Source organism: Solenopsis invicta, chromosome 9 (assembly GCF_016802725.1).
Source record: "Solenopsis invicta isolate M01_SB chromosome 9, UNIL_Sinv_3.0, whole genome shotgun sequence".
Lineage (NCBI taxonomy): Eukaryota > Metazoa > Arthropoda > Insecta > Hymenoptera > Formicidae > Solenopsis > Solenopsis invicta.
In genome coordinates, this window is record NC_052672.1 from 13,193,208 (window position 1) to 13,221,115 (window position 27,908).

Consider the following 27,908-nt stretch of genomic DNA (forward strand, 5'->3'; position numbering starts at 1 on the left):
TTATTTTTTTATGTTAATTTAACCATAGCTTCTGTATATGCATATGTAATATATTTTGTTATGTAATATAACGTTATAAAATATAATACGAATTAAATTTTTATCTAAAACTAACTTTTATTATATGAAATTAATTTATCAATTCTACGATAAGGTCTTAAAAAGTTTATATAAACAAGGAATTTCGAAGCAAGAAACAATACTTGTAATATCATTTATTATATCATAACTTTGACATTTTTATATTGAAATTTCCAGTCAAAACTAATTTTCAAAATATGCAGTAGCTACATACTTAATTATTATTCTTATTCTAATTATTTTACTTATTAATTGATTTATGATTCACACTATAATTGTTTATATAAATAATATTAATTACAAACTTTATTAAAAATATTTCTGAGATTTTTATTTGATGATTTAGCCGAATAACACAAAAGTATTTTTTTATAAATATCAAATATTCTTACAAATATGTATGCATATTTGATATCTATAAAAAAAAATGCTTTTGTATTAATTCGGTAATGTAATTTGCTAAATCAGCAAATAAAAATCTCAGAAATATTTTAAACTAAATTAGAAATTCGTAATTTTATAAAGGTAATTAACTCAAAACTATATTAACTCAAAATTATAATATGATTATTAAACTTAAATACTTCATTTGTAAATTACTCACGAGCGCATCCACCAACTCCTCACGCGAAAACATCATGGCCGAACTACGGCAAGCGTTCAAACACTTCAGTCACTCATCAAATGGTAGAATGTGATTAGTCGGATGACTCGGATGAGAATCTGCGGGTGAGAATTGGAGGAAAACAATCATGTTCAATCACTCAACGCGCAAGCTAGCCGCTTTGTCATGATGTCAAATAATCGGTACGCGTTTAAATTTCATTGTCTTTCCGAGTGAAATAATCGTTGCCTGTTAAGCAAAAATTACAACGAAACATTAATCTCGAATTTTGATATTCTTCTCAGAAGATGCGAAACACGATTGAACACGACACGACTTCGCACCATACATCGTATCCGACACGACGAATGTTTGCACGAACGCCCGACATTTCACACTTCACTTTCGACACTCTACGGCATTCTCGAAACACTTGCACGCGTCAAAAACCCGTACGGAACGACGAGGATGCGAGTTGAAATGCGCCGCGACACGCCATAACCTTCCGCCGTGCTCCCTAACCGACCGACTGCTGGCACTGCGTACTGCGTAGCAGCGTGACTGTCACGTGGCCAGACGCACGCGCCTGCGCGCCGCTGCGCCGCTACCGCCCGTCGCGGCGCATTTCAATTCGCATGACGCATCTTCGTCGTCCCGTACGAGTTTTTGACACGAACAAGTGTTTCGAAAGTGCCGCGAAGTGTCGAAAGTGAACTGGTGTCGGACCATCGGGCGTTTGTGCCAACATCCGTCACGTCGTATATATCTGGTCGTATCGACTTATATCGGATACGATGCATGGAGCAAAGTCGTGTCACGTTTAATCGTGTTTCGCATCTTCTCCGTTGTTTCGTAGTGAGTTTTTGACGCGCGTGAATAGCGAAAGTATTTCGAGAGTGCCGACAACGAAGGATCGCGCGTTCGTGTCAAGTGTGAATTATAGAGGAGGAAGATCGTCGTGAGGAGGACTTGGATCTCGAATGTTCGAAAGCTGCAGCTAGTTGGAGTTGAACAAAGCGATCAGCGGCGAAGTCAATTTGTATGTTAACTTGTATTCGCCCCTACAATTCGGTATTCGTGTCTCACCTTCATTGCGTTCGCGTAAATTATTGTCGGTACAGTGCGACGAGACAAATGAATCGGTCGCACGAAAGCGGTTAGGAACGATTGAATCATTGAAGTTGACATAAATCGTGTACGCGCGTTCGACGCTCCCTTCACCAGGTATGACGTGCTTTTCGAGATCTAACCTGTTGAGACTTGAAAGGAACCTGAGAACGGCCATACCGACCTTTTTCCGTTATAAAGCTTCCATAATTCCACCACATGAGGTCACGAAGATCAATTCGGAGTTAACTTAACCTATCATTCTTGCACAGCATAAACAATAAATATATGGCAAGTCGTTAGAGATCGATTTATTTGTTAATATATCCAAGGTTGTAAAACATAACAAATAATTATATTGGTTGATTTAAAAAATAATACGAAGGACAAGTAGCTGAAATTGTCAGGAGAAACTCAATTTAACTAATCTACGAAAGGATGGCTGCTGAAGAAAATTTTGAGCAGGTTGGATTTACTTTTTTTTTCTACATAAATGAAAATTTCGTTATATGTTGATATAAATAAAACTAAGTATTTTGTGAATTTTCTTAAAATGGTTCAAGGTATATTTTTTCCATATAGTATTATTCCGTAGAAGTAGAAACATTAGTTCTAGTGCAAATTTTTCTTAGAATTTTTTTCACCCACACACAGATATATAGATGTATGGTGAATTGTAAACGTTTTGAAATTTCTTAGATTTTTCATATTTTAATTTCTAAAAATATTTAAAACTTTTTCTTAATAAGATTTTATTAAAAATTATCGAATGGAAACTCTTGGAAATCTTAAGATATTTTAGAATTTATATATACGAAGAATTTTAGAAAAGATAACTTAAGCTGCGTTCCATTTAGAATCTCACACGCTGTAAGCTTTATTCTATCTCCCTTCCACATATAACGAGCGATAAAGATAGAATGAAGCTTATCACATGTGAGCGTTCAAATAAAATGCAGCCATATTTTTGGAATGTTCCAATTTATATAATAAACCTAAGAAATTTCTAAAACATTTATAAAATTGTGGAAATTTTGAAAAATTCTAAAATTAATATATAAATTATAAAATTTTATGAAAAGTTCTGAGAAAAAATTTTCCTAGAAAAAAAGTAAATACATTTTTTTTTCAAAAATTATCTTATTAGAGAGTTTTAATTTTATATGATATAATATATGCAATCAATAAAATGTAGACAATAAACTTATAATCTTCTTGTACAGATGTAAGTAGTGTATTTAAAAAATTATAGTAATTGGAAAAACTTTATAAAAAAGTTTTATTGACCTTGATCCATTTATAATAAATTGATTTGACTTATATTTTTCCTTGGTGGAACTAACATTCTTAAGTATCTATTGGCAAAAACAAAATTTGAAAAAGTTAAGTAGTTTTTGAAAAATTTTGCAGACAAATAAACAAACAGATGGCTGGACAAACGAACAGATGGATGAACGAACGGACGGCCAGATCAACACTGTAAAATTAAAAAGAAGTTTACTAAGCTGCATTTAATAATTATTGAAAATCAATTATTAGAACCTTTTTCTTACTTATACTTGATTATTTTGGTAGTTCGAGGATGAAGAAGCAGAAATTCCAATTGGCGGAACTCTGCCCGGTGGAAGAAAACGTCTCTTCTCTAAGGAACTGCGCTGCATGATGTATGGCTTCGGTGATGATCAGAATCCTTATACAGAAAGCGTTGACTTATTAGAGGATTTGGTTATCGAATTTATAACGGAGATGACACATCGAGCCATGGAGATTGGACGCACGGGACGAGTTCAAGTGGAAGACATTGTATTTTTAGGTAAGAATTATATATATTATCTAATTTTTTTATATTTATTTTTTTATTATTTATATTTGCAGTGAGAAAGGATGCTAGAAAATATGCTAGAGTGAAAGATCTTTTAACAATGAATGAGGAACTTAAGAAAGCAAGAAAGGCTTTTGATGAAGTTAAATATGCAGGTACTGTTAAAGATTAAACATATACCAATTGTAATGTTATATCCATCAACGAATGTAAAAATGAATGCATATAAGTTTGTATTAATCTACTTGAATTTATTTATTTTCTTTTAAATCAGCATGATCAATTTGCAAGTAGTATTAATGTAATCTGTTTGTTTAGACATATTTTGTTTTGCATATGGACTTTGAACAAAGCAAAGAATTGTCTTTGGTTAATTACATTTATTGCTGGGATAACGTCGCTTTATTTTGCAATAACATTACATAATTGTTTGCAGATAAGCACTTGATTACTCTATCTTTTGTTACAGATAAATAGCAAATTTTTTTATGTTCCTAATATTAATTATATTATATAAAAGAACAGTAAGCAAATTTGTTTTCGACACACATACACACATAATGCCACAATAATTGAAATTTTGCGATACTACTATGTTGTTTAATGAAAATATAATGGAAAAAGGGAAAATGAATTGCTGTTAAAAAGTATCTTTTTTTTTATTATATAAGAAAAAAACAAATCCCTGATTAGCTAGTAGTAAAATCTTATATTTTATACATATATTTTATTTGTACATTTTTAATAAAGTAATATTATATATTTCGTTGCAAATTATACACTGTGCGTTTAATACATTTCACTGCTCCATTTTTGTACGTCATATATAGTCTGTTTGACAAAGCGTGTACGGTAAAATTTAAAAACTATTTTGGACAATGAATTAAAAAAAAATACACATACTATATGATATGGACCGTCATACTTTATTATTAATAAGTTGTCTAGTTGTCTCCATTCTTAATAATTGCCTGGCATCTCTGAGGCATACTTTTGACTAATTTTATAGCATAATCTTGTGGCAAACCTTCAAATACATCAAATCTATCGAAATAACTGCTTGACGGTCTAGATCTTTTCCCCTTGGAGCTTGATGGATGAAAGAATTTGCCCAAAAAGAAGTTTCATTCGTAAAAATTAGCTGGCCCCAATTGCAGTCTAAATTTTCTTTCGCCCAAATGAGTCTTTTTTTCAACGTGTTTTTTGGATATTAGCGATTTCTTTAATGCTTCGAAATTTTACTTCATGGGGCAGTAAACGTTTTCTTATAGTGTCACATGACACATTTAAACCTTTTTTACGCAAAATTGCTTGCCCTCCACGCAATGATAGACCAGGATTCTTTTCTAATATCCATAAAATCACTTTGTCCTCCTTTTTCGTTGTTACTTGAGTCGAACCACAATCTGGCCGATTATCGACGTTTTTTACGTCGGAATAACGTTTCACCCACTTGCTTATAAATGTTTTTGACTTTTTCATATATTTTGCAGCCGCACTGTATGACATTTCGATCCTTTTGGATGCAAACTCAAAAGTACGGCTTCGCAATGTGATGCGTACGCGGCACTCATAGTGAAATATGTTCTTCTGTGATCAAGATCAAGGGGTCGAATCGACCCGGTCGATCATGTAACTTTTTCCCTAGGGCAGAAAAATGACGTGAAAAATTTCTCCATTCAATGGTAAAGATTTTCACTTCCGCCCTAGGGAAAAAGTTTTATGATCGATCCCCAAACGACAATTAAGGTTTTCTTTTCAAAGCATTTTGGAGGAGGCATCCCTCTATCTAATCACTCCTCTAACGGTTTCCAGGAAAATGTTTCGCCATACACGCTCTTATCAAACAGACTGTATTTTCATATAACAAAGTAATTTATTATGATTATCATTTAATTATAAATTTTCATCCAGAGATTAATTTACATTTTTATTTTAACTTTATACAACAATTTTTTGCATGGTTTGGTATGATTTAGCATGTACAGCGTTTGCATGTAATTTGATTTACATTTTGAATGCCGCTATTAATCTCCTACGGTGTTTTACACAAATCAAACAATTCCGCAATTATTTTACAACATCACAAACGGCCTGTTTTGCTGACAGAATAACGTCATTGAGTCCCACACCTTGATAAGAAGAACCGCACAGCGCCAGAGGAATATGGTGCGCGGAAATGTAATCGTGGATGCGTTTTATACGTGCGTTGTGACCCACGACGTGCTGCGGAATACAGTCCTTCAGAACGGCAACGTTGTGCGCGACTGGTTCCTCCTCGATTTGTAAGATATTCTTGGTGTGATTAATCGCCGTCGTTAACAGTTGCTCCTCCGACGGATTCAGCCCAAAATGTTTTTCGAACCACGCACCTCCCATCATTACCGTCAATACCTAAGTCATATGTATTAATCACACAATATTTTGTACATAATTTATTATTGAAAATATTTTTTTACATGTTGCATAATTTATTCTTTTCACAGCTTTGTATGTACAAAAATAAAAAATGCATTAAAAATGAAGATTGAATCGTGCGATTAACAAGACAAGGTTTCAAATTTAGAAATTTAAAAAAATACAATTAAAACTTTGAAAATACATAGAAAATCTTCTGATATGCAATAAGTTATTTGTTTGCCATCCGAATTCACGCTAAAATAATAAAATCAACTCCTGAATTTTGTTTTTTATTTATATTTTATTATTCATCAAGAAAAGGAGAATACAATTTTATAGATATTTTATATCTTTTAATAAAACTTATGAGAAAACATATCAAAATATTAATTTTTAATAATAGAATAAAATGAAAATGAAAATTAAGCTAATTTTTAGGGGTTAATTTTGTTTTTTCAAGGTGAAAATATAGACAGCAAGAAAAAATAATTTATTACATACCAGAATATCCTCTGTTGCCAAAATTTTATAATTTATTTTGAATTTCCGAATTGAAAATCTTTCCTTGTAGGAAGCAAACAATAAAATTGTTTAGAAATATGCGTACCGTAGAAGACTCAGGGAATATGCAGGAATCAAACAGTATGCCTAGCAGAGATAGATTCTCTTTCGGAGGTACAAGGAAGCCAAATGCCTGCAGTGGCAATACATTTCCCTGGAATTCAAGATTAACCACTCCCACTGTCACGGTAGGTATCGCTCTCATCTCCGCCGACAGCGTAGGATGTTGCTCCTGCAATAGTTTGGCAAGGTCCTTGGCGCTCAAGCTCGAGATAACTCGCGAGTATTCCTGAGGCTCACCGTTGACTAACAGTTCTACGCGATCTGATTTAAATGTCAGTTTTTCACACCTCTTCTCAGTCTGTATATTTACTCTTTGTTTCTTTAGATTATCGGTCAGTGCCTGAGGTAATTGTTCGAGTCCTCCCTGTAGACCCCACAGCAGCCAGCGTTCCTTTTGTGCTCTTTCTACCAAAGTCAGAGGTCTGGCCGCAGATTCGTCGTCCGCATTATCTTTCTTCTTTGCCGCATTATCCTTGCTCTCTGATTTTGAAAACATTTTTTTTAACTGATTTGCTAACAAGCCTTTCACTATGGAACCATGTTTCTGTTCCGCTTCGAACAGTGATTTAAGGAGGAAATTGACGCTTATCTCACGCGCGTCTCCCGCGCAGATCCCGCAGATCAGAGGGCTGATCAAGTTATCCGCGATATCCTGACCCACTCTTCTCTGGATGAAACTGTAAATGCTCTCGTCCTCCTTGGATACTTTGGGGGCTCTCAAGTCCGTCCATATACGATTGATCAAGGGTCGATCTAGCAACGAAGACGTTTTGAAGATGCCCATTAAAGAGTTTGGTAGACGATGCAGTGCATTATCCATATAAATCAATCGATTCCCTGCCGCGGGATGATGCAGTCCGATGTGAATTAATTTGTCATTCAATTGTAGATCCTCTATCAGATTAAGAGTGTTTTTTCCGGCTAGGCCAGCTGTTCTTACGGTTCTTGGTCCTTGTTCGAAGATCGCTCCGTTTTGTGATTTTCTGCTGCGGACCCATCCACCCAGGCGACTAGAAGCCTCCAGTAGAACAACAGATGAAAGTCTGGCATCGTTAACAGCATAATATGCCGCTGACAGACCTGATATACCACCTCCTAGTATTACTGTCATTCTTATATTTCAATATGTAGTCCAGCAGTTCTTATGAATAGTCTTAGCACAATGTCAATACAATATTATGCAATTAATACTCAATTAAATACTTGTGTGTTACTTATGCGACATCTAAAAATTTATAGTTTACAAATAGAAATTTACAATTTATATACAAAAAGTGTTTATTATTATTATAATATATAAATGAGCAGTTGAACATAAGCAGCTTTGATAAATAGTCTTAACACATTATCAGCACAATATTATGCAATTAATACTTGATTAAACACTTAGTGTTGCTTATGTGAAATCTAAGTATCTATAATTTACAAATATTTATATATATAAATATTTTTTATATAGAAATTATTATATATAAATGAGCATCCAACATAAGCAGCTCTGATAAATAATTTTGACACAATGTCAGCACAATATTACACAAATACTTGTGTGTTGCTTATGCAAAATCTATAATTTATAAACAAAAATTTACAAAATATATTTAGTTATATACATATTTATATATGTAAATTATTTATTATTATTATATATAAATGAGAAACAATTTTATTCACAAGTAAAACAATTGTATATTGAGTCATTCATAGAATGATTTCTAGGAACATGACGCAGCACACAATATAATTTGAATATTTTAATATTATAACTTTAATTGATTCTCGTTTACAGGTCTTGTCGAAAAGATATCGAAAGTACGATAGATAATTATTTTTTAGAAAACTTAAAGAACACCCAGGGATCTACTTTCCAAAGTACTCTTCAAATGACTAAAAAGAGGGGTAAAGGTTATGTTCGACAGGCAGAGAAACACGTGGCCCCTCCGTGCTTCTCAACTGTTCTCTTTAAATATTCTATTTTTCGTTCCCTTTAAATTGAATTTTTAAACGAAGTCGCTCTATCTCGAATTATATTCTAATTTTACAGCCGCTCTATCTCGAATTGCATTCTACGAACAATCAGGCGATTAGAAGGATTTAAATCCCTGTATTTCTCTGGTTAAAAAAAAATATACGATACTCTCTATTTTGACAGCGTTCTGACTGGCAGAAAAGCCTTTGGAGCCCTTGGAGCACGAGGCTCGCGAGAGGCGAAATTTCTTCTTCCGATAAATCTTCGACCTTTGGGGTTGCGGTATCACACGATTTCTCGAAGATTTATTAAATCCCTGGTATATGGATTACGATGTAGGATACAGTAGGATTATAGTCAAGGATCTTTCAGCTTGTATGATCTGGGAATAATAGAAACAAGAGCATTGCAGATAATTTAATATAAATCCTGAATTGATGAGAAAAGGGGAAAAGAATAGACTTCCCTCGGTCCGGACTCGTTGGATCCGACGATCACGACGCACGAGCAATACCTAGACGCGCAAAGTCACGACGTCGAGCGTGATCGAGCGTGGACGTACACGTAACACGCGCGGGATTGGCGGTTCCCCCCTGGGATCGACTTTGCGACTGACGTCGCCGACGGTCGCCGTTTCGTGGGATGTTGCAACAGCCAGAGACTGCAAACTCTGTAATGTGCGTGCAGTGTGGTAGCCGTGATTGTGAGCTTCTTGTGGAATCTCTGTTCGCGACGGAGTTGGACGGAGTCGTCGCGGATCGACCCCGTTTTCCTAGTATCGTGCACAGCCGACGCTTCCCGCGCGCCGACCTTTAACTGGCCCTGAACCGAGCCGAGTCGAACCGAACCGCCCCGAACACCTCTCGTTGCGCGTTGTGTTGCCCGAGGATACGACAATTGTGGATGGTAGTTTCATCAATCAGCAACTCAAGTTTGGCGACGACGAGGACGAAAACGGCGAGAGATCAGAGGTGCGAGGACGACAAGGACGAGGGCGAGAGGTGCGAGATGCACCGGCGTTGATCGCGTCTCGGGTCGATGAGATCGACGGAAAAGGGCAGCAAAATCAGGTACTACGTCGGCATGCAGAACGGCGATAGCGAGAAGGCGCGCACCGCCACGGAGGACCGCGAGGACCACGAGGCGCAGAGTAGCGACGACGGCGCCGAGGAGGCCACCGAGGATCGCGACGAGGAGGCGCCGAGTTGCGACGACGGCGCCGAAGAGACCGCCGCGGATCGCGAGAACGACGACCCGAGTCCCGAGAGTACCGTAACCGCGGAACGCGACGACGAGGATCTGACGAATTGCGACGTCGAGCAGACCGCCGCCGCCGCTGCCGCCACCACCGCTGTTACCGCCGCGGACCGCGGCGACGACCGGGATCGCAAGGAGACGCGCAAATCCGTGAAGAAGGGTGACTGCGTCTGGACCATGTATCTTCCGTCCACCTCGGGGAAGGAGGCGCTCGCCGTATCAAACGATAATTACGGCTGCGAGCACTATAAGCGAAAGTCCAAATTTGTGGTAAGTCTGAGAAGACAACCCGTTGTTCTGTGGCATCCTCAAGCAGATCATATGGTGTTTACAGAAACTGATAATTCATGTTCATTTTTATGGAGCTAAACTTTGTTGATCTCAGTTTAATTTACTCTTATCATTTTCTAGTTCTAAGAATTAGGAAAAGATAAAGAGACGAGAGACTCGACAAGAGGTAAATTAAACTGAGATTAAAGTTAATCTAAATTGTTGGAAATGTAGACATGAGTTTGATAAATATTTTTAAAAATAGTCATAAAAATTAACTTATCGAAGTATGACAAAATATTTCTACAATAATTGTATTATAATTTTATTTCTACTATAATTTTTAGAAACGGCAATTTAAATGTTTGTGACTATATTGATTATAAATCTTGAAACTTTTATGTTTATTTTTTGTGTATAAAATTCTTACATGAATTATAAATGTAATAATGAAAAATGTGTACTTTGTTTTTAATGAATTACTTTTCTTAGATTTAATCTCTTATGCTTGTTTTTTCTTCTTTTTTTTAGACTCCATGCTGCAACAAAGTGTACACTTGTCGATTTTGCCATGACGAACAGGAGGCACACACAGTGAATAGGAAAGAAGTTACAGAATTGATATGTGTTCTTTGCGATACTCGTCAACCTGTCCAAGCTACTTGCCAAAATTGTCACTGTCAATTTGGGAAATACACATGCCTAGAGTGTAATCTGTTTGATGATGAAGATAAGAATCAGTACCACTGTGACGGGTGTGGAATATGTAGAGTTGGTGGCCGTGACAAATTCTTTCACTGTGCCAAGTGTAATATGTGCTTGCCGATTCAGTTACAAAATGGACATACGGTAAGGATATGATAATGAAAAATATTTGTGTGATAAAATTATTGTATATATTCAGAATATGTAGAAGAAAGTAATTGAACCTTATCATTTACATTTTATGCAGTTTGTAAATATTATATAAACGCAAATATCATAAACTCAAATTGCAAACGTTATATAAATAAATTTTGCAATTCATTCTAATTTTATTTTGCAGTGCATAGAAAATGTCTCTCATTCCAATTGTCCCGTGTGCCTGGAAGACATTCATACAAGTCGCATACCATGTCACATTCCTGATTGCGGGCACTTGCTTCACCGTATGTGTTTTGAGGAACTGTTGAACTCGGGACATTACGCCTGCCCGTCCTGTCAGGTGTCTCTCCTAGACATGACGGACTTGTGGAAGTATCTGGACGCGGAGGTGTCGCTGACTCCGATGCCGGAGGAATATACCGACTGTAAAACCGATATCTTATGTAAAGACTGCCACGAGGTGAAATCTACTTCTTCATACATATATCTCAAATGCTGAAGTGTGGAAAATGATTGAGATATTAATGGCAAGATACCTGTTATTTCAGGAATCTACGGTAAAGTTTCACATCGTCGGGTTGAAGTGCTTAAACTGTGGTAGCTACAATACCTGCAGGATAAAAGGTTCTCCCTGTTCAGGTGACAGTTAATTGCTAATCGATCGTCTTACACTCGTGAATAATTATTTAAATTCTCGATTTTGTATAGATCCCGATGGCCTAAATGAAGCAGCTGGTATTACAGAAGAAAAAGAAGGATCGTAAAGCCAAAGCTTGGAATATTATCCAATATTCATCGATCGTGAAAGGAATATACTATAATAGCGATGATAGAATATTTTATAAATTTTATTTTTGTTTTATCTTTTTGTAGTAAATTGGACTTTTGTTGCCTTCGTAGTATCTTTCGATCGAAGATACTTTTTGTTAGCTAAAGTTAGTACAGTAAATTAAACATCGGTTAAATGACCGTTAATATTATCGAAACTAATGCAGAACTTTGATGGTCATTTTATGACACTTAGCACAATCTTCGAGTTAAGTATATAAATGATTTTAACGCAAGTTAACATAATATTAACAAAAAAATATTTCTGCAAATTGGTTTTAAGTTACTATTAAAAATATACTAGTTGATAAAGTGGTCAACACATGAAAATATTTTGCAGATATTCTTTTTCACATACATTATGTTTGCAAAGATATCAATTTTTATATTTTTATCTTGCACGGAACATTCCAGACTTATCATTATTAAAATATTGTGGGTGCAATACTTGGGTGGGTGTAATATTGTGGAAAAGTGCAATATTTGATAAATTTAAAGTTGATTTTTTTAACCTTCTGCTACAGAGCCATCCGTCATTTGTTTCGTAAACGTGCGGAGCGCTAAGGGTTAATGTTTTATTTTATTGCAATTTTTCCATTTCCAATCAATTTATTGTAATTAACTTTTTACACCTTAAAAACTATAATTACTGTAACAATTTTGGGAAAAGATTTGAATTTTTGGTTGGACTCCAAATTGCTTAAAAAAAATTATCAATAAAAATTCTGTGCGGTAGATCTTCGCATATTTGTATGTATTTCTGCGTATTTCTTAAGTCTGGTTACATTAATTTTCAAAATAGCAACTGCGGTAATAGCCGACTACTACAAGTACACCTAAGGTAATAATTGTGAAATGGCAGTGTGTACGTACGTATGTATGTATGTATGTATGTATGAACGTGTGTTTAAGAAAAGAAGGAAAAGTAATACGAGATAGTTTAAAATTTTTCATATTATTAGACAATGTAGCACGGTGTCACCCTATCTCTTAAGTAATATCTGCGAAATTCTATCATTGGCAGTGAAAGATAATTCATACACAGCATCCTTGCCATATTAAAATATATAAACGGATGGCCTAATTGATTATATTTTAAACGACTGCATTTCATCAGTCGACCGTATAGAAACAAGTACTAAATCTGATAAATTTCTATTTGTTCAATCGCTTAGAAGCTTCCAGCCTTACACATTCTGTTTTATTTAGGAAAAGATCTCATTTAGTCGTAATCTAGTCGCGGAAGATTGAGCGTATATTGTTGCTCCTATTACGATTTTTCTCATAAGTATAAATATTTTATATAAAATACAAATGAATCCACATACACATACGGGTGGCACACACTAATGCAACAATAAAATGTATCAATGTAGTGAATAATTAGGGAAAAATACTTTTTCGTTGACTAATGCTGAGATATTATGTATGTACCAGTGCATTTCTCGATGTGCATATACATATTGAATTTGCATTTCTCACGAGAGAAAAGCATTCCTCTAGCAAGCTCTAATATATATATGTATTCATCTATGGTTACATAAATCTACGTAATCTGATTTAGTATAATTGTACACATATATAGATGAAATACTCGAATAATTGCGGCATTAGTCTTGCTATCTTGTCACATTTGATAAAAAATAATTTTTCTTATTACCAAATAGCTATTGTCGAGTATAGCTCATGTATGTACTTTATGATAAACTTTATGATCTGAAAACATTCGACAAGCACGATAGCTTTCATTAAAGCTTGAATTTGACAGTTTCGTAGAATTTTTTAAAATACTAAGTCAAGTGTCACTTGAACTGCAATTTTTCAAGGTTTGCAAATGCATTTTTGCAAAGCTTGGTTTTTGACAAAAAAAAACCCAAATTGACACTCGTAACTTCATCATTCCAATTATCATTCGCATTTTAGTGACTATCAGTGATATTTGAACATTTTTAGTGATGTTTTAGTGATATTTTTAATAAATTATAAAATATTGAGCAGTTCCTAAAAATCTGTAAGTTTCTTTTTTATATAAATGTTATAAAAATGAAGCATACTTAGATGCAAAAGTAGCGAAAATGTTTTAGGCTGCTCGATATTGTTATAATTCCATTTATTAGCAAACAGCAAAAAATAATTGTCACATTTGTTAAATATTCTGCATACATATATATGTAGATTTTTCAGGAATGATATTAATAGGTGCTATGATAATTACATTTAATTGTATATTATTACTAGTTCCATGAAAACAACTTTATTAATGTTAAATGTTTACCTGTTTAGGATCTGTCAACAGATTAAAAACATTTTGCATATTATGTGTCCAATCAAGCAGTAGAAAAATTTTGTGACACAGAATGATATACGTAGATTCCATTGTGATTATTATCACGATTTTATTTTATTCACTTGTAAATTAAATATGAATTACAAAGGCTCTTTGTACATAATGGTTGCAATAATGATTTTGTTTTATATTACGTATAATATACTACTGTGTATCAAATAAATGAATTATAATTTTATTCTTTTATCTTTCCTAAATATATAGAAAGAAAGAGAAAGAAAATGACAAGTGATACTCTTGTAAGCAGAAAAACGCGTGCGTGTTTTGTTTTGCAGGTCTAATAATTTGATATCCGAGTTTATTCGACGTTCTATCTTTCAGATATCAGCATTGAAATCTCATGATAAAACCAGGATTGTCATTTTGGTACGGATTTTGTTCTATGAAAGAATGATTTCTACCTGTCAGATACCTCCCAAAATCGCTTTTAAAGCAATAAATAATATCATGAAATAAATAGCAATGCTTATTGCCTGATATGTTTTTAAATTTTCCTTCCGTTTTTCATCAAATAGACAGACTAAAATCATTCTCTCACGGGACGGAGTTTATAGGAAAAATTGTAAATAAAATTACAAAATTATGTATAACCTATTTCTCTTATTATCCAAATACGTGGACGCGAAAGATATATTTTTGTATTCATATGTTACACCTCGAGAACGGCGCGATAGAAATAAAGTCGATAAAGTGCAACAACCCCGTAATCCCGGATGAAAATTCGGTTGCACTGTGGTTGCTTTCGTATTCTATTACGTGTAAGCGAATTCAACAAATTGCACTCGACGCGTCCAAAATTACCGACGATATCTACAACGATGCATAACTTCGTACAACGACGAGAAATTTTTAACCCTACAGTGCGCACGCAGGTTGAATTTATAGAACCTAGTCTTTTTTTTTATTTTATACAAAATTCTAATTCATTTACATTTTCAATACTCTTTCATCTGCTGTATAGTATCTGTTCAGAGGCGAATCTAGAAACTCGAAGAGAAAAACTGTAGTATGTACATGTATACGTACACAATGAACTGTACTTATAAGTGTCTCTAAAAAGCAAACATAAAATAATAGAACAATTTGATAAAGTAACATAATTCTGTTTTACGAAAGATTTTGCAAATCATAAAACAGCTACTTCTTCACTCCACCTGTTGAATTAACTGTTTTTTATGTTGAGTATATAATTTTCTTAAAAGAGGCAGATAAATACAAAATTTGATTATATAATTATTCTATACTTTTTTTCTTGAACGAGTACATAAATATAAATGCAATTTCGAAAAAAGAAAAAGACGTGCGAGAGATGGAGGAGGATACTCTTCGTTTCTACTTAAATCCACATCTGATTCAGTTACTATCTAGAATCTTTGAAAGAGTAATCATTTATTTCCGTTATTTTCTTTATCACCTAGCGCAGTGTAGAGTTAATCCACGCATATCGAGGTCAACCGATCGAATTCGTCGCTTAATTTATCTCTCGAATTTATAACGCGTGAAATACCAATAGTGATCGCACGTTCCTGAAACGGAAGCGCTCTATACCTTCAATCTACGACTAGTTTAATGTTTTCGTCTTTTGTACCACAAAGTGCGACCGAGCGCCGGTATCCGCGCTTTTTACATTCTTGTTTTTTCCTCCTCAGAAATTTAAAGAACGTGGGCGCAACGGCAAGAGCAATCCATGATTACTCAAGAAGCGTCGGGCGGCGCGGGTCATCTCAAGCTGGTCGCGGGTACGACCGCACGCCACCGCTATCCATTGCGATTCCAATTGTGTCTATGAACAAGAGAAAAAAATTTAATAATAGTAATTTTAGCGTGTGCCAGCAATACACCTGTAATTATAACTGATTATATTACAATACGACACTTGTTTAATTTAATAGAACATTTTATTTAATTGTATGCAATTACATTATGATACTTAATATTCGCTATGGTATAAACCTATTATTTGATATAATTTATATAGTTAGCAATTAGCCAATTGTCTCCGTAAATTAAAATCTTAAAAGTTTGATCGAATTTATGTTTGATATAAAATCCGTGCGAAAGAAAAAAATTGTTAAACAAAGAACTCACCTTGGTGCGTTTTACCGGCCTGAGAGGCAGAGGGCTGAAGATACAATAAGGACTGTCGAATGCGTCGAACGTGATCGCTCTCTTGGCATTCGGCTTCCGTTGTTGTACGGACGCAAAGTCGTGAGGAGTCTGGAAAGGATAGACACACTAGCTACAGCCGGCAAATAAGAGATGTTCTTAGAAAAAAATAGAATTGACTTTATATTTTGAAGAATAAATTTAAGGGTAGAAGGAAAAAAAGAGGAAACAATTTGAGATTGTAATAATGAAGAGAGATAAATAAATCTCAGACGAGGCAGATCAAAACTCGTATTTGTCGAAGATTAAGGAATTGTAACGACATATCTTGTGTTTTCTTTTCATACGCCTTTTCCAGAAAAAAAGAGAGAAAAAGAATAAGAAAGAGAAGAAGACTGCCCACAATTTGTGGATTGACTAGGCTCTTAGGTGAAGGTGCAAAGGCTGATTCTGGATCAGGACTTTCGTTTGTATACTGTTTCCTGTCTATGAGCTCGAGGTTTCATCGGAATTAAACACCTTTTTAAATTATAAAATTTTATTTTAATTTAAGATTCTCTAAAATCATTTCCATTTTTTTACTAAATTTTATTTTATAAGAAAAATGGAGATCTCTCTAAATTTTTTTTAAAAAAGAAAAAGGTGTCAAAACTCGCGAAAGAAAAAGACGGGTACAAAAAATCGTGATACTTTATCTCAATAGGAACAAATATACAAAGTAAAAAGAAGAAAAAAAGAGACTAGGCCTTCACTTTTTAGATTCGCGCCGTGCACTAGGGTTGTTCTCGACTGAAGATATCCCGCATAAATATCTTTGGATTGGGAAAAGATTGAGGTACTTTGGTACGCTAGGCCAGGCCTGTATAAGGAAAACGATTTTAGTTAGTGTACGCAATTTATTAGTTAGTATATGCAATTAACATGCGACAACTCAATATATCATTAAAAAAAAGAAGAAAACAAGTACATATAAATAATATAAATATTTACATATATATTATTTTACATATAAATATTAATATTCATAAAAAATATTTAAAAAAACATTATGCTCGTGCAGGGCTACATCTAGGGATTCGTTTTAAAGGACGAAGATTGACATGGTATGGATATTAACATGTTCGAAATGACAAAATTTTGTATAGGATCAATCGTACGATATCCTTTCCCATGCTAATACCGCATATATTTTGCAAGCAACGTCGTTAATATATTAGTCGTTCGCGATTTATTAGAATCCATTCCTAGCGAATAAGACTGAAGCAAACAAAAACGAAACAAGATCGGTCACCTGCCGATTATATGTATGTACAAGCTTACAACGAAACTAATTAATAATTTAATTCTTCAAGCGAAGATATAAAAATGACCATAATTTTTGTAAAACCAACAAATGTGTCTACGTCATAAAAGCATGCGCATAAATATAGTGAAATACTTTTTTTAATTGGTCACAGTTAAGAAACATAAATGTTTCTCATTTCATGATGAATAAATTAATATTTATTTAAAGTTTTGAAATAATAAAATTAATAATATTAAATAAATATAAATAATTAACGACCAAGGTCTCGGCACTGGTACAAGTTTTAATAAATAGATCGAGTGACCTTAATGTTAGTTTACATATAGTATTATACCTAAATTTAACAAGATTGATAATCTTTGGATTGGGCAACATTAAGCGACGAAAGGAATACAAACAGCAGTAGAAGAAAAAAGAGAATTATATCTTCTGCGCGCTAATTGGATTTTTCCTCAAACAGTGAATAAAAAGCGTTATATAAATGTGAAATATGAAGACAGGCAAAAATTTAAGTACAAAGACAGATAGTATTGTGAAAGAAAAGTTAAAAGGCCGGCTAGCGTGTCTAAGGACGAGAATTGGTACGAGAATAATACCAGGATAGGGCGGGTTGATTATGAATTTGACTTTGATTTTGAGTACGTTGTTGTACCTTTGTAGGACTGGTTCCTGCAGTTAAAAAGCTATCTTCCAGCGCCATAGATGCAGGTGAAAATAGCGTAGAAGTATCCAAACTTTTACTCTACAATGCAAGAAAAACAAGTATATATTATTATGTTTATTTCTTTCTAGAAATTTACCAATGAACATAAAAATTAAAGCACCATTGAATTGCGTGTTATGAATGAAGTTATGACTTCAAATCAAATACACATCGTAAAAGCTAATCACGCACATGTAATTTTTGTGTTCATGGAATACAATGTGATTTGTCCCAAATAATTATTTATTTTTTTGGATAACGTACTGGTGTTTCCACGAGGAAACTAATGTCGGAGTTGTCCTGAGATGCCCAGGCCTGAGAAAGAGCCTTACGCGCGCGCTTTCCTCCTGGCGCGCTGTTCTCTTTACCGCGCCTTCGTATCATACTGTTGTAGCCCGAATCTTGGTCTTGAATCGAACTCGTCCCAGCTTCGTTCTCGGTCTCCTGCTTTATTATCTCGGTCAGTGCATCCAGGCGACTAGGTGTAGCGGGCAACTGTGCCGCCCCGGTTCGACGTTCAAACTCAGCCAGAGCTTTTTTGAATGGCGTCGGTGTTCTTGGTGTAACACCGTCTACAAAAATGACAATAAAAAGTGATTCTAAAAAAAGATTTTCTATTTTAGTATAGATTTCATAATAAAAAGATTATGACTTCGCAAATTTACTATTCGTTTAAAACTTGTAGCAGCATAGAAATAAATTCTATGAGAGATGTACCGTTTTGACTTCGTCGGAAACCGGTAGGTTGCGGAGTCGTAAGCGGACCGGGACTGCTTCCTTTGGGTGTACTGGCGCGTGGCCATGACTCCGACGGACTCAGACTGTTCAAGAATTGCGAGGGACTGAATGGAAGTTGTTTGATAGGAGTCGAAGGAGAGGTGTTTCCTGTTTGTACCATTGCGACGTAATCTTCTGCAATATCTATCCTCTGTAGTAAACTGTGCACGTTTCTGCGTCTACGTAATATAGGCGGCGGACTGCTCTTCTTTTCCAGGTGCTCAGGTAAATCTTCTAAGTCAGGCATCGGCATCAGTTTTATCTCGGAGTTCTTCGAATCAGACGTTTCGTTTTGTATTTGTTGCAGGTTAAAATACCTAAACAAAGAAAAAGTGTAAAGTTAAAAGCTACCCGAAAATAAGTAAACGTCATATCACTCGTTTCAAATACATACTTAGGTAATGATGAAACTGTCTCAATTTTCGTTCGCGAAGATCCTCTTTTCGGAGATTCGCATTTTTCATTGTCCTGTGTATGCCTGTTTAGCTGTAGTGCGTTCTGGTAGTCCATTGTAGTCTGCGATTCCCAATTTCTGATCCAATCCAGCTGACTCTGGAGATCGAGGAGTTGCGAAGAACTGCTAGCTGTTACTGTCGAATTGCTAGGCGAGGCGGCCTTCATTTGATTCTGTTCATCTTCCAGAATAAGCGGATCTCTTACAGCAGTGCTTTGTATATTTTTTCTCTTGCCTCTGCCTAAGTACAACAAATTTCGTTTATTTCTCGTTGTGCCTTTTTGAGTCTAGCGAGCATTATGAATAATATCAATGCATACAATTGAATAAGAAATAATATATTTTATATTTATCATTAATTAAAGTGCACGTGATAAAATAGTTAAAATTTATATCACATTTATTTTTAATTTCAATTTATATTTTTAAAATTTCTATTACAGAATCATTAAATATTATCATCGTTTATATGATAAATGATACCTTTGGTCGCAACTCTTCCTTCCTCACCCTCGTACTTTCTTCGCATCGTGCTATTCCAATGATTTTTAATTGCATTGTCAGTCCTGCCTGGTAAGAGTTTCGCGATCTTCGCCCATTGATTACCGAACCTACGATGGGCCTCGACGATTATTCTATCTTCAGCCTCCGTCCACGCAGTTTTCTTTATCTCCGGATTCAAGTGATTGTGCCATCGTTCTCGGCACTGTTTGCCAATCCGGCCTCTAAGATGTCGCGCTATCAACGTCCACTTTTTCGGACCATACCTCCCCACAAGTTCCACCACTTTCTCATCTTCCTGTAAAACAGAAAAATTTATAAAATATAACAAAGTGTATCAAAACACCTTTAAAAAATATATTTTATAGCAAGAGAAATTCATATATGCATTATGTATCTTGTATTTAAATCATTCTTATAAACATAGTAAAAATCTCTCTTAACGCTAATAAGATATTCAATAATAATTTGATAACAAAATAATCGAAATGCGATCTTATCAATTTTCTCTGCGGCAAAAAAATATAGTTTCAAGAAAAACTGTATCCCTTGAACATCATACGCATCCTCTGCGTTTAACATTGTAACACTATCTTGATTTTTCAGAGAATAATACTCGAAATGCGAGTATAAGGAGATAACGAAGAAATATTGTAACCAAGGGATACCAGTGAGAAACGCTATAATCACACGTACGCGCACTCAATTGCCGGAGCCGCGTTACTTGCCCTTGGCTGTTGCCAAGTGCATTGGCATGGCGACGCAACATCACCGCGGCCAGAACTTTTTCTTATTGCATACCCCACCAAGGCGAGCGGCAGACACTCGAGTGTCGGGACCCTTGTGTCTGTATGCGGTTCGCCTCGTGTAGGTGGTATGTGTAGTGCCGCATAATGATGCTATACCACCCAGCGTTCAACGTTGAAAAACTCGATACAACGTGATCGCTTTGCGACGTTCGGTTGTCCTAACAATGAGAGAAGCTTCGATTCTTCTCAAAATTTACTGATTTCTATAAATGTCCAATTAAAAAAAAAAATCGATAAAAAACAAAAATATTTAATCATGTTTAATCATAGTTACGAATACTGGGTACTTTAGGGGACATTGATTACGATAAAGTTTTATTCATTTATGCACAAACCGATAAAGATAACAATAAAAATTCTATTACATTCCAATGATTGAATTCGCGTTCATCAAATACCAATAGAAAACAACAAAATTTTTTTATAAATTGTATCAGTCCCTATCGTTTTCTATTGACTTTTTTAACAAGATGAATCATTAATTCTAGGGGTTGTACGAGAGCATCTGAATGTGATCGTATTGAACATGCATACACATTCATCGTACAAATATGTTTATGTGTAAGCTTTTCGAAAGCTGATGGAATCTGAGAATGGTTTTATAGTTGATGAGAGTGGAACGAAGTTAGTGCCCACCTCTTTCGTCCACGGACCCTTCACCAGCTCCGGATTCACGACCTTTGCCCATCTTTGCTGACACTGCACGTCGCTCCGATCTGGAAACTGGCCGGCTATAATGTCCCATCGTAAACCAGTGCCTTGTTGTTCCGCGCTGCTCACGAGCTGTTTCAATAAGGCGTCCTGCAAATGGAAAAGCGTGTAAGAAAGTGAAAATACTTCGCTTCACCTTGCCTGCAGCGTTTTATTTGCGCGCCTTAAATGCACGAAACGAGGAAGGACGGACGCATGGGAGATCGATCGACCCTCGTGGGCTTTCCCACGTGAAGCCGCGTAAGTCTACCCTATGTTCTATGGGGTAACCCGAGGCATCTGCCTCCCGACACGATGGCGCGACTCGCTGCAGAAAATACGAGGGGTGGGCATTTTTTTGAGGGGGGATCCGCATGTTCATTGTTTTCCCCCGTCCTCTTTCCCCTCAACTTGCTACATGGAAGCGATACGGTGTAACAATATATATCGGTGTATAAAAACGTAGCCCGCATCAATATAAATTTAAAATATCTGTGTGTGTGTGTGTGTGTGTGTGTGTGTGTGTGTGTGTGTGTGTGTGTGTGTGTGCCGAGAGAGTTTTCCGTACAGATAAAATATCGCAAAAAATTGATTTTATTAAAGATTAAAGAAAATTATTAGATATTAGACATTAAAAATTGTCCTTAGTAGCTTAATTGATTCTTTTGATAGATTAACTCGATATAAGCTAAAACTAAAGAATATTTGCAATATATAATATTTGAGATAATAGGCTGCATTCTGTTGTGCACTGCCAGTACTAAAAATCCATAATCCATGTTACTTGTTCGTTTATGTGATATTTATCACAATAACCAGTAATTTTTAGAATTTTTTTTTTAAGTGACGTATAACAGAAAAACAGATAACAGAAAAAAAATTGACTGAAAGTGTCAAACACAAGAAAGTAATTTTCTTTTGTCTTAGTTTATGAAATCAATTGAAAGAGAATCAGTCTGAGAAAAAATTTTAATGTTTATTCTAACGAATTTTTTAATCGCAATAAAATCAATTTTTTGCAAGTTTTTATCCGTCCGAAAAACTCTCTCCGCAGATCTGTTAAAATTATTAATTCCCATTCTCATATGAGAAAGTTTGGTATGAAAAACATATTATTGCACTATGATAAAGCAAGAACACAAATCTCAAAACAAAATTAGGTAAATAAAATTGTGTATTGTGTTCTTTACGACAAAGAAAAAACTCAACTGGTTATTTAGGCCGAACTATTTGTAGTCGGTTTTTATATTTAAGACCATCTTAAGTACTATCTTAAAACATCATAAACTAATCACAAAGCGATATTAAGATGTTAAATATACTAAAACGGTCTTGAAATAGGAATCAATTTTGAATAGCGGCCTTAATGCTAAGTAATGAAAAAAACAAACTTACTTCTTCTTTCGTCCACCGTCCTTTATTTATGTGTTTTCCTTGCGCGTAACTTGTAACAGCGGTGGGAATTTGGTTCTGCGCTTGATTTTGTACTTGATTACCCGACGTGCTGTACTCGTTGTCAGACTCTCCTCCGCTGCTAGAATCGTAACCAGATCTAGACCTAAAATGACAAGCAATGACATAGCAATGAGATAACACGCATCGAAGTAAACACCGCAGACAAAGGCATTAAGAGGGTAAAAGGTAAGGTTCTTCTTTGAAAGATAAAACATTTTTTTAATTTAATATTCTTAATATTTAAAGACTTTCTCCAAATACATTCTCAACAAATGTTTTATCAATATTTAACAATTTAATAAAAATTTCTGAAAAGAATTTTTTTCGACCTTTCAAAGAAAAGTATCCTCTTAATAAATAATTCTTGGAGTACACTAAAAAAAGTTTTTATATTCAAGAAAATATTTTTAACATAATTCCTTGATTTAAATAAATATTAGCTAGTATAAGATAATTTATTTTTAAATATGGGAAACATTTTTTTAAATCAATGATATTAAAATAAATATGTTTACTGGAACGTAAAAAATTTTTTTTCAGTGTACAACGAACCAAACATCATCTTTAAATATTAACTGAGCAAATATTTCAACATAACTACAATCCATGTATTTAATACAGACAATACGTATGTCCAAAATCGAAACATAAGAGGTCTTATGTTTAGGGCGACGTCAAGTCTAACGACTGTTTTGACGATCTACTAGACGTTATTGTATCGTCTTTCAACGTCACTCTGATACTCGAGAAGATTTGATTCGTCTAATACAGATAACGTGGCATTGCACACGTATCGTCTGCTTTTGCAGCGGACGTTAACAAAGAAAAGAAAAAATACTCAATTTAATATTGATAACATCGGTATACTTAAGAGATAGAAAACGGGAAATGAGATTTTGTCAACGTAACTTCCTAAATGTTGCTAATAACATGGTCCTGTAAGGAAATGAGCGTCTTCCTTCCCGCAACGTCGTTTATGATCACCCGCGCGAATCAAGCCTCTAGAATAACACAAAAGCCAAATACGGAAGCTTCAACGAACATATATATCTTCTATCTATCCGGGAAGTAACGGCTGAGACGGGAAATCACGGATGGGTGAATATCCTTCCTGCCCCGATTCTTCTCTTCCTTTCTTTTTTGTCGCGCGACTTTTATCGTCGCCACCCTCTCCCAATTTCGCCACCACTTCACGACTTGGGAAGCGATTCTGACCGCGAAAATGCCGGTTTTTTGCGGTCATAAGTGACTTGATCTTCCCTCGCTTCGTGACTTCCCGTCACGTTGCATACGCAGGTAATTGGAGTACTTCCTTATTAGGCTTTCGCAACCTTCGCATACTCCGCCAACCATCCCCTCAGTTTATTCTTACGGTAGGGATGACAAGTCATAAAAGACTAAAGATGCGCTTTAATTAATATAATTTTTATTTAATTTTATTTTTGAAAATCAATAAAAAATCATTTTTTTAATAACATAGGCATGTAATTTTGTTTTGCGACTCAATCGCCGAAACTCTTTTGGAAAAAAAATTGGAAATAAAATTGAGTTTTGTTGTACTTATATTAATATATTATTTATATACTAATATATTAATAATATAATCATGTATATAATAATAATTTATATATTTAAATACTAATATTATATTATGCTTGTTTGCAAGTTTGATGGGGCAGTAGCATCACCAATTAAATCAAAATTTTTAAATATATTAATAAAACTAATAAATATTGGTGCAACAATTCATTTAGATTCACTAACTCGTTTAAAAGTTATTTATTTAAACTGCAGCAAAATATAATAATTTTCGCTGCAAAAATCATTATATAAATCAAAAGTTTCATTATTTTCTTCTTCAAAGCTAGTTTCAGGGCATTCGCGATAAAAATTTTGTATTATTAATTAGGAAAAAAATAAATCTAGAGAAGCCTCAGTTTTTAAATTTCAATAACTTTTGACACGTATTGTATAGCCAAAACATCCTTGAATTCTAATCTAATTTCTGTAAATGGCGGGGAACGAAATTTTCACAAAGGTAGATCAATTTGCGCACTGTCCCGGCGAATAACAATGCATCCGTGAACAGAAGGCAATGTCGAATGCTCCTCGGTACGCGCCATGCAATCTGCTTCACCCTCGCTTTTTCCCCTTTCCCTCGCCCCTAACAGCTGCATATACGCCGGGGAGAGCCCGGGGTGAGCGACTGAGGATATAGTTAGCTTATGCAACGATAGCAGCGCGGAGCACCCGCGGACGTATGCATGTATCGTAAACATATGTGTGCTGCAGATGGCCCGGGGTTCCTATCGTCGCTTCACATTATGCCGGGCGCCATCGATCGAGACGTCCTCGCCCCTAATGAACCCCTATCTCAATCAGGTTTACCATAAATATCACAGGAGGAAAGAAAACTGTCATCTATTATGACAAAAAAAAAAAAAATAAATCAGAAGACGTTACACCTATTGATGTGCACATTTGTGCTTGAAAAATAATTTCGTGTACATACATGTAAAATCACATGTTTGTTTATACAGAATTAATACTCTTTTTGCGGTATGTACTTTGAATGAGTACATGATAATTCATTGCGTGCGACTTCGATGGGATTTATTTCAAAGCCGCACCATTTCAAGCCGGTTGCCACGCATTATAGATGACCCACGAAAAGACGAAGTTACGTCATCGCGAGCGGCCTAACGCCATGGAATGCAAACAAGCTAAAACGATACCACTCCTGTTTAATTACGAAGAGAGAACCTCCTCTCGCATCGGCCCGGCTGCCTGCTACAACAGACGCTAGCGTCTGAGTAATATTAATCGTGTCGCATAAGAAAAAGGTTCGTTCTAGAATGTAACGCAACGCGTACATATTAATGAAAAAGCTAATTGTCATGCTAAATTGTAAATTGACATATAAAAGTCATAGTGCGTGAAGCGATGAATTAAAATGTTAATCGCATGCCTCACCTTGACTAAATAATTACAGTCGATTCTTTACGATAAATGTTGATAGTCGATAGTCGATAGTGCCATGCCCTACAATTTTTATTAATCTCCAAAGAACATCGTCGTGCCGCAGGTGCGTACGTATGTTTACATCCAAGCAACGTCTCAAATATATTTAAAAGTCTGTGTAAGGTGCATGGTAAGAAGGTAGAGCGAGAGTGCCGCTGCAACGGTCGAGAAGCCACCGCAATTATCGTAACTTCTGTCAGAATAATAATATTGCGTGCTACATACAGTTACACACGTACTGTTGTTTATTCATATTTTTGGAGTTTTATATGAATTTTTCTTCAATTTACGCAACAGCTTTTCCTATTCCCGGAAGAAACGATTTTGAAGTAATTAAACATTTAGCTACACTGTTAAAAATTGGCAGCAGAATTTAATATAATGTAACGGAAGCAATTTTCAAGTAGGTACATTATAAACATTTAATGTACGTTTAATGTAAATTTAATGTTGCCAAAGTGCACTTTTCATACACATGCTTGCATTTATAGATACATTAAATTTAAAGTTTGACTTAAAAATACATTGCATTTCATGACATTTTAAACAGTGTGGATACAGATCCAAAAATAATTTGGTTAGATCAGAAAAATAATTATGAAGAATGTTCAAGCATTAATGAGTAATGCTACAAAAAATTTTGACATTATAACAATCAGTTTGAGCATCCTGCATAATTTGGAAAATTTAACAAAATTGTTCAGATTTACATAAATTTTTAGATATTCTAGCAAAACCGTTCTTTAGGATACCAAAAATTAATTTTGCAAAATAAACATAAAATTAAACAGATATAAATCTCAATTTCTTCAGATAACTCAAGCAATAAATTTTCAGACGCAAACAGCAAAAGTCTCTAATTTTTACGATATTTATAAACGTTTACGATATTTTTGCTACAAGGAGAACTGTTTATAGTTATCATTAAACATTGTTAATGAAAGTCATATTTTGCTGGAGAAATATTAAATTAGCACACAAATTTCCGGCAAGTGTTACGTAAAGGCTCTCGTCTTCGCAGAACTTCTAACCGCCGCGCATTCCTCGAATTTAAATCCTTTAGGCACGTGGCGTGTCTAAAAAGATTTCATCCATATTCTTCACCTCTCGTGAGAACACATCGTCTTAATCGCGAAATCAATATAATGAACAGGTGGGACATTCCAATCTAATTAGATTAGATTGATAGATAAAAAGGTGAAAGAAACCAATTAAAAAAAAACTATATATCTGTATACGTAAATACAAATTAAATAATATTAAATTGTTGAATATAACAAAATAATAAATCTTTATACAATTAAAAAAATTTCGCATTAGCCGAAATTATTTCATTATTTCATATTGCAACATAAAAAAATTTGAATTTCTGTGAATAGAGTAAAAAAAAACTTCCATTGTTATTTATTGTGCGATATCAGGCGATGAAAAAAAAAAATCATTGTACAACTTGGGCAATGGGAGCAATTGAAAAACATTTTCTTCTAAAAGCCTCCTGTTACTCTTGAAAGGAGAAAAGTTAAATATAGCACGATGATAAAGGGGGGCAACCTTCGTCCTTCAGTTTCATCAAATAAAATATTCGGATTAATTTATCGGTCTCTTTTACTCGAGAGGCGACAAGAGAAGCAGGTGCCCGCCAACAGCTGCTTACTTGTCTAGGAAGACGAACGACGTGTCTTTTGTCACCACGTGCAAAAATTCCTTTCGTTACATCGAGAGCTTTATAGCTCCAATATACATAAAATACACGTAACACACACGTGTACATACCACGACATGTGCAATAGGCTGTAAAAGTTAGTCCTCGATGCAAGACAAATAATAAATTTAACATCGGCTTATGGTACGCATTCAATTTATCCCACTGCTTACTCGTTGATCAATAATAAATTTTCAGATCTATGTAATCA

General features: G+C 34.9%; 4 protein-coding genes across 8 annotated transcripts in view; 2 read left to right on the top strand and 2 right to left on the bottom strand.

Moving 5' to 3' along the window:
* Nucleotides 1-1,969: 1,969 nt before the first annotated feature.
* LOC105193460 (transcription initiation factor TFIID subunit 13) lies at nucleotides 1,970-6,146 on the top strand. Of its 3 annotated transcripts, none has more exons than XM_011157911.2 (5): nucleotides 1,970-2,257; nucleotides 3,203-3,271; nucleotides 3,368-3,605; nucleotides 3,668-3,769; nucleotides 5,724-6,146. In XM_011157911.2, exons 1-5 carry the CDS (start codon nucleotides 2,231-2,233, stop codon nucleotides 5,726-5,728), a joined length of 441 nt encoding a protein of 146 aa, XP_011156213.1. In that variant the 5' UTR covers nucleotides 1,970-2,230; the 3' UTR covers nucleotides 5,729-6,146. The 3 variants fall into 3 exon arrangements, with proteins under 3 accessions (XP_011156213.1, XP_011156212.1, XP_025991711.1); XM_011157910.3 differs by lacking the exon at nucleotides 5,724-6,146 and adding an exon at nucleotides 4,084-4,383; XM_026135926.2 differs by lacking the exon at nucleotides 5,724-6,146 and having other exon boundaries at nucleotides 3,668-4,011.
* Nucleotides 5,471-8,246, bottom strand: LOC105193461 (protoporphyrinogen oxidase). Its single transcript, XM_011157912.3, has 2 exons — nucleotides 6,622-8,246; nucleotides 5,471-6,008 (listed from the first exon to the last, which is right to left on the bottom strand). Exons 1-2 carry the CDS (start codon nucleotides 7,747-7,749, stop codon nucleotides 5,685-5,687), a joined length of 1,452 nt encoding a protein of 483 aa, XP_011156214.1. The 5' UTR covers nucleotides 7,750-8,246; the 3' UTR covers nucleotides 5,471-5,684.
* A 1,045-nt stretch (nucleotides 8,247-9,291) lies between these two features.
* Nucleotides 9,292-14,337, top strand: LOC105193458 (RING finger and CHY zinc finger domain-containing protein 1). 2 transcript variants are annotated; one of them, XM_011157909.3, is made up of 5 exons: nucleotides 9,292-10,134; nucleotides 10,666-10,983; nucleotides 11,180-11,458; nucleotides 11,547-11,622; nucleotides 11,707-14,337. In XM_011157909.3, the coding sequence occupies exons 1-5, from the start codon at nucleotides 9,646-9,648 to the stop codon at nucleotides 11,760-11,762; spliced, it is 1,218 nt and encodes a 405-aa protein (XP_011156211.1). In that variant the 5' UTR covers nucleotides 9,292-9,645; the 3' UTR covers nucleotides 11,763-14,337. The 2 variants fall into 2 exon arrangements, with proteins under 2 accessions (XP_011156211.1, XP_011156210.1); XM_011157908.3 differs by having other exon boundaries at nucleotides 9,297-10,134; nucleotides 11,547-11,637.
* Nucleotides 14,203-27,908, bottom strand: part of LOC105193457 (myb-related protein A) — a 36,441-nt gene continuing 22,735 nt past the window's right edge. For both annotated transcript variants that reach the window (XM_026135925.2, XM_011157907.3), the window contains exons 2-10: nucleotides 22,915-23,077; nucleotides 21,466-21,630; nucleotides 20,003-20,318; nucleotides 19,460-19,760; nucleotides 19,006-19,382; nucleotides 18,553-18,860; nucleotides 18,238-18,327; nucleotides 16,262-16,390; nucleotides 14,203-15,956 (exon numbers count right to left, since the gene is read on the bottom strand). In XM_026135925.2, coding sequence (XP_025991710.1) covers nucleotides 15,819-15,956; nucleotides 16,262-16,390; nucleotides 18,238-18,327; nucleotides 18,553-18,860; nucleotides 19,006-19,382; nucleotides 19,460-19,760; nucleotides 20,003-20,318; nucleotides 21,466-21,630; nucleotides 22,915-23,077 — 1,987 coding nt within the window. In that variant the 3' untranslated portion in view covers nucleotides 14,203-15,818. The remainder of the gene's footprint in view (nucleotides 15,957-16,261; nucleotides 16,391-18,237; nucleotides 18,328-18,552; nucleotides 18,861-19,005; nucleotides 19,383-19,459; nucleotides 19,761-20,002; nucleotides 20,319-21,465; nucleotides 21,631-22,914; nucleotides 23,078-27,908) is intronic.

Bases quoted from the DNA above. Each gene is read 5' to 3' on its own strand.
- LOC105193460 (XM_026135926.2), top strand. From the start codon at position 2,231: ATGGCTGCTGAAGAAAATTTTGAGCAG. The intron at 2,258-3,202 runs GTTGGATTTACT...AAAATTTTGCAG, and splicing joins CTGAAGAAAATTTTGAGCAG to ACAAATAAACAAACAGATGG. The intron at 3,272-3,367 runs GTAAAATTAAAA...TTATTTTGGTAG, and splicing joins CGGACGGCCAGATCAACACT to TTCGAGGATGAAGAAGCAGA.
- LOC105193461 (XM_011157912.3), bottom strand. From the start codon at position 7,749: ATGACAGTAATACTAGGAGGTGGTATATCAGGTCTGTCAGCGGCATAT. The intron at 6,009-6,621 runs GTACGCATATTT...CATATGACTTAG, and splicing joins TATTCCCTGAGTCTTCTACG to GTATTGACGGTAATGATGGG.
- LOC105193458 (XM_011157908.3), top strand. From the start codon at position 9,646: ATGAGATCGACGGAAAAGGGCAGCAAAATCAGGTACTACGTCGGCATG. The intron at 11,459-11,546 runs GTGAAATCTACT...CTGTTATTTCAG, and splicing joins TATGTAAAGACTGCCACGAG to GAATCTACGGTAAAGTTTCA. The intron at 11,638-11,706 runs GTGACAGTTAAT...GATTTTGTATAG, and splicing joins AAAAGGTTCTCCCTGTTCAG to ATCCCGATGGCCTAAATGAA.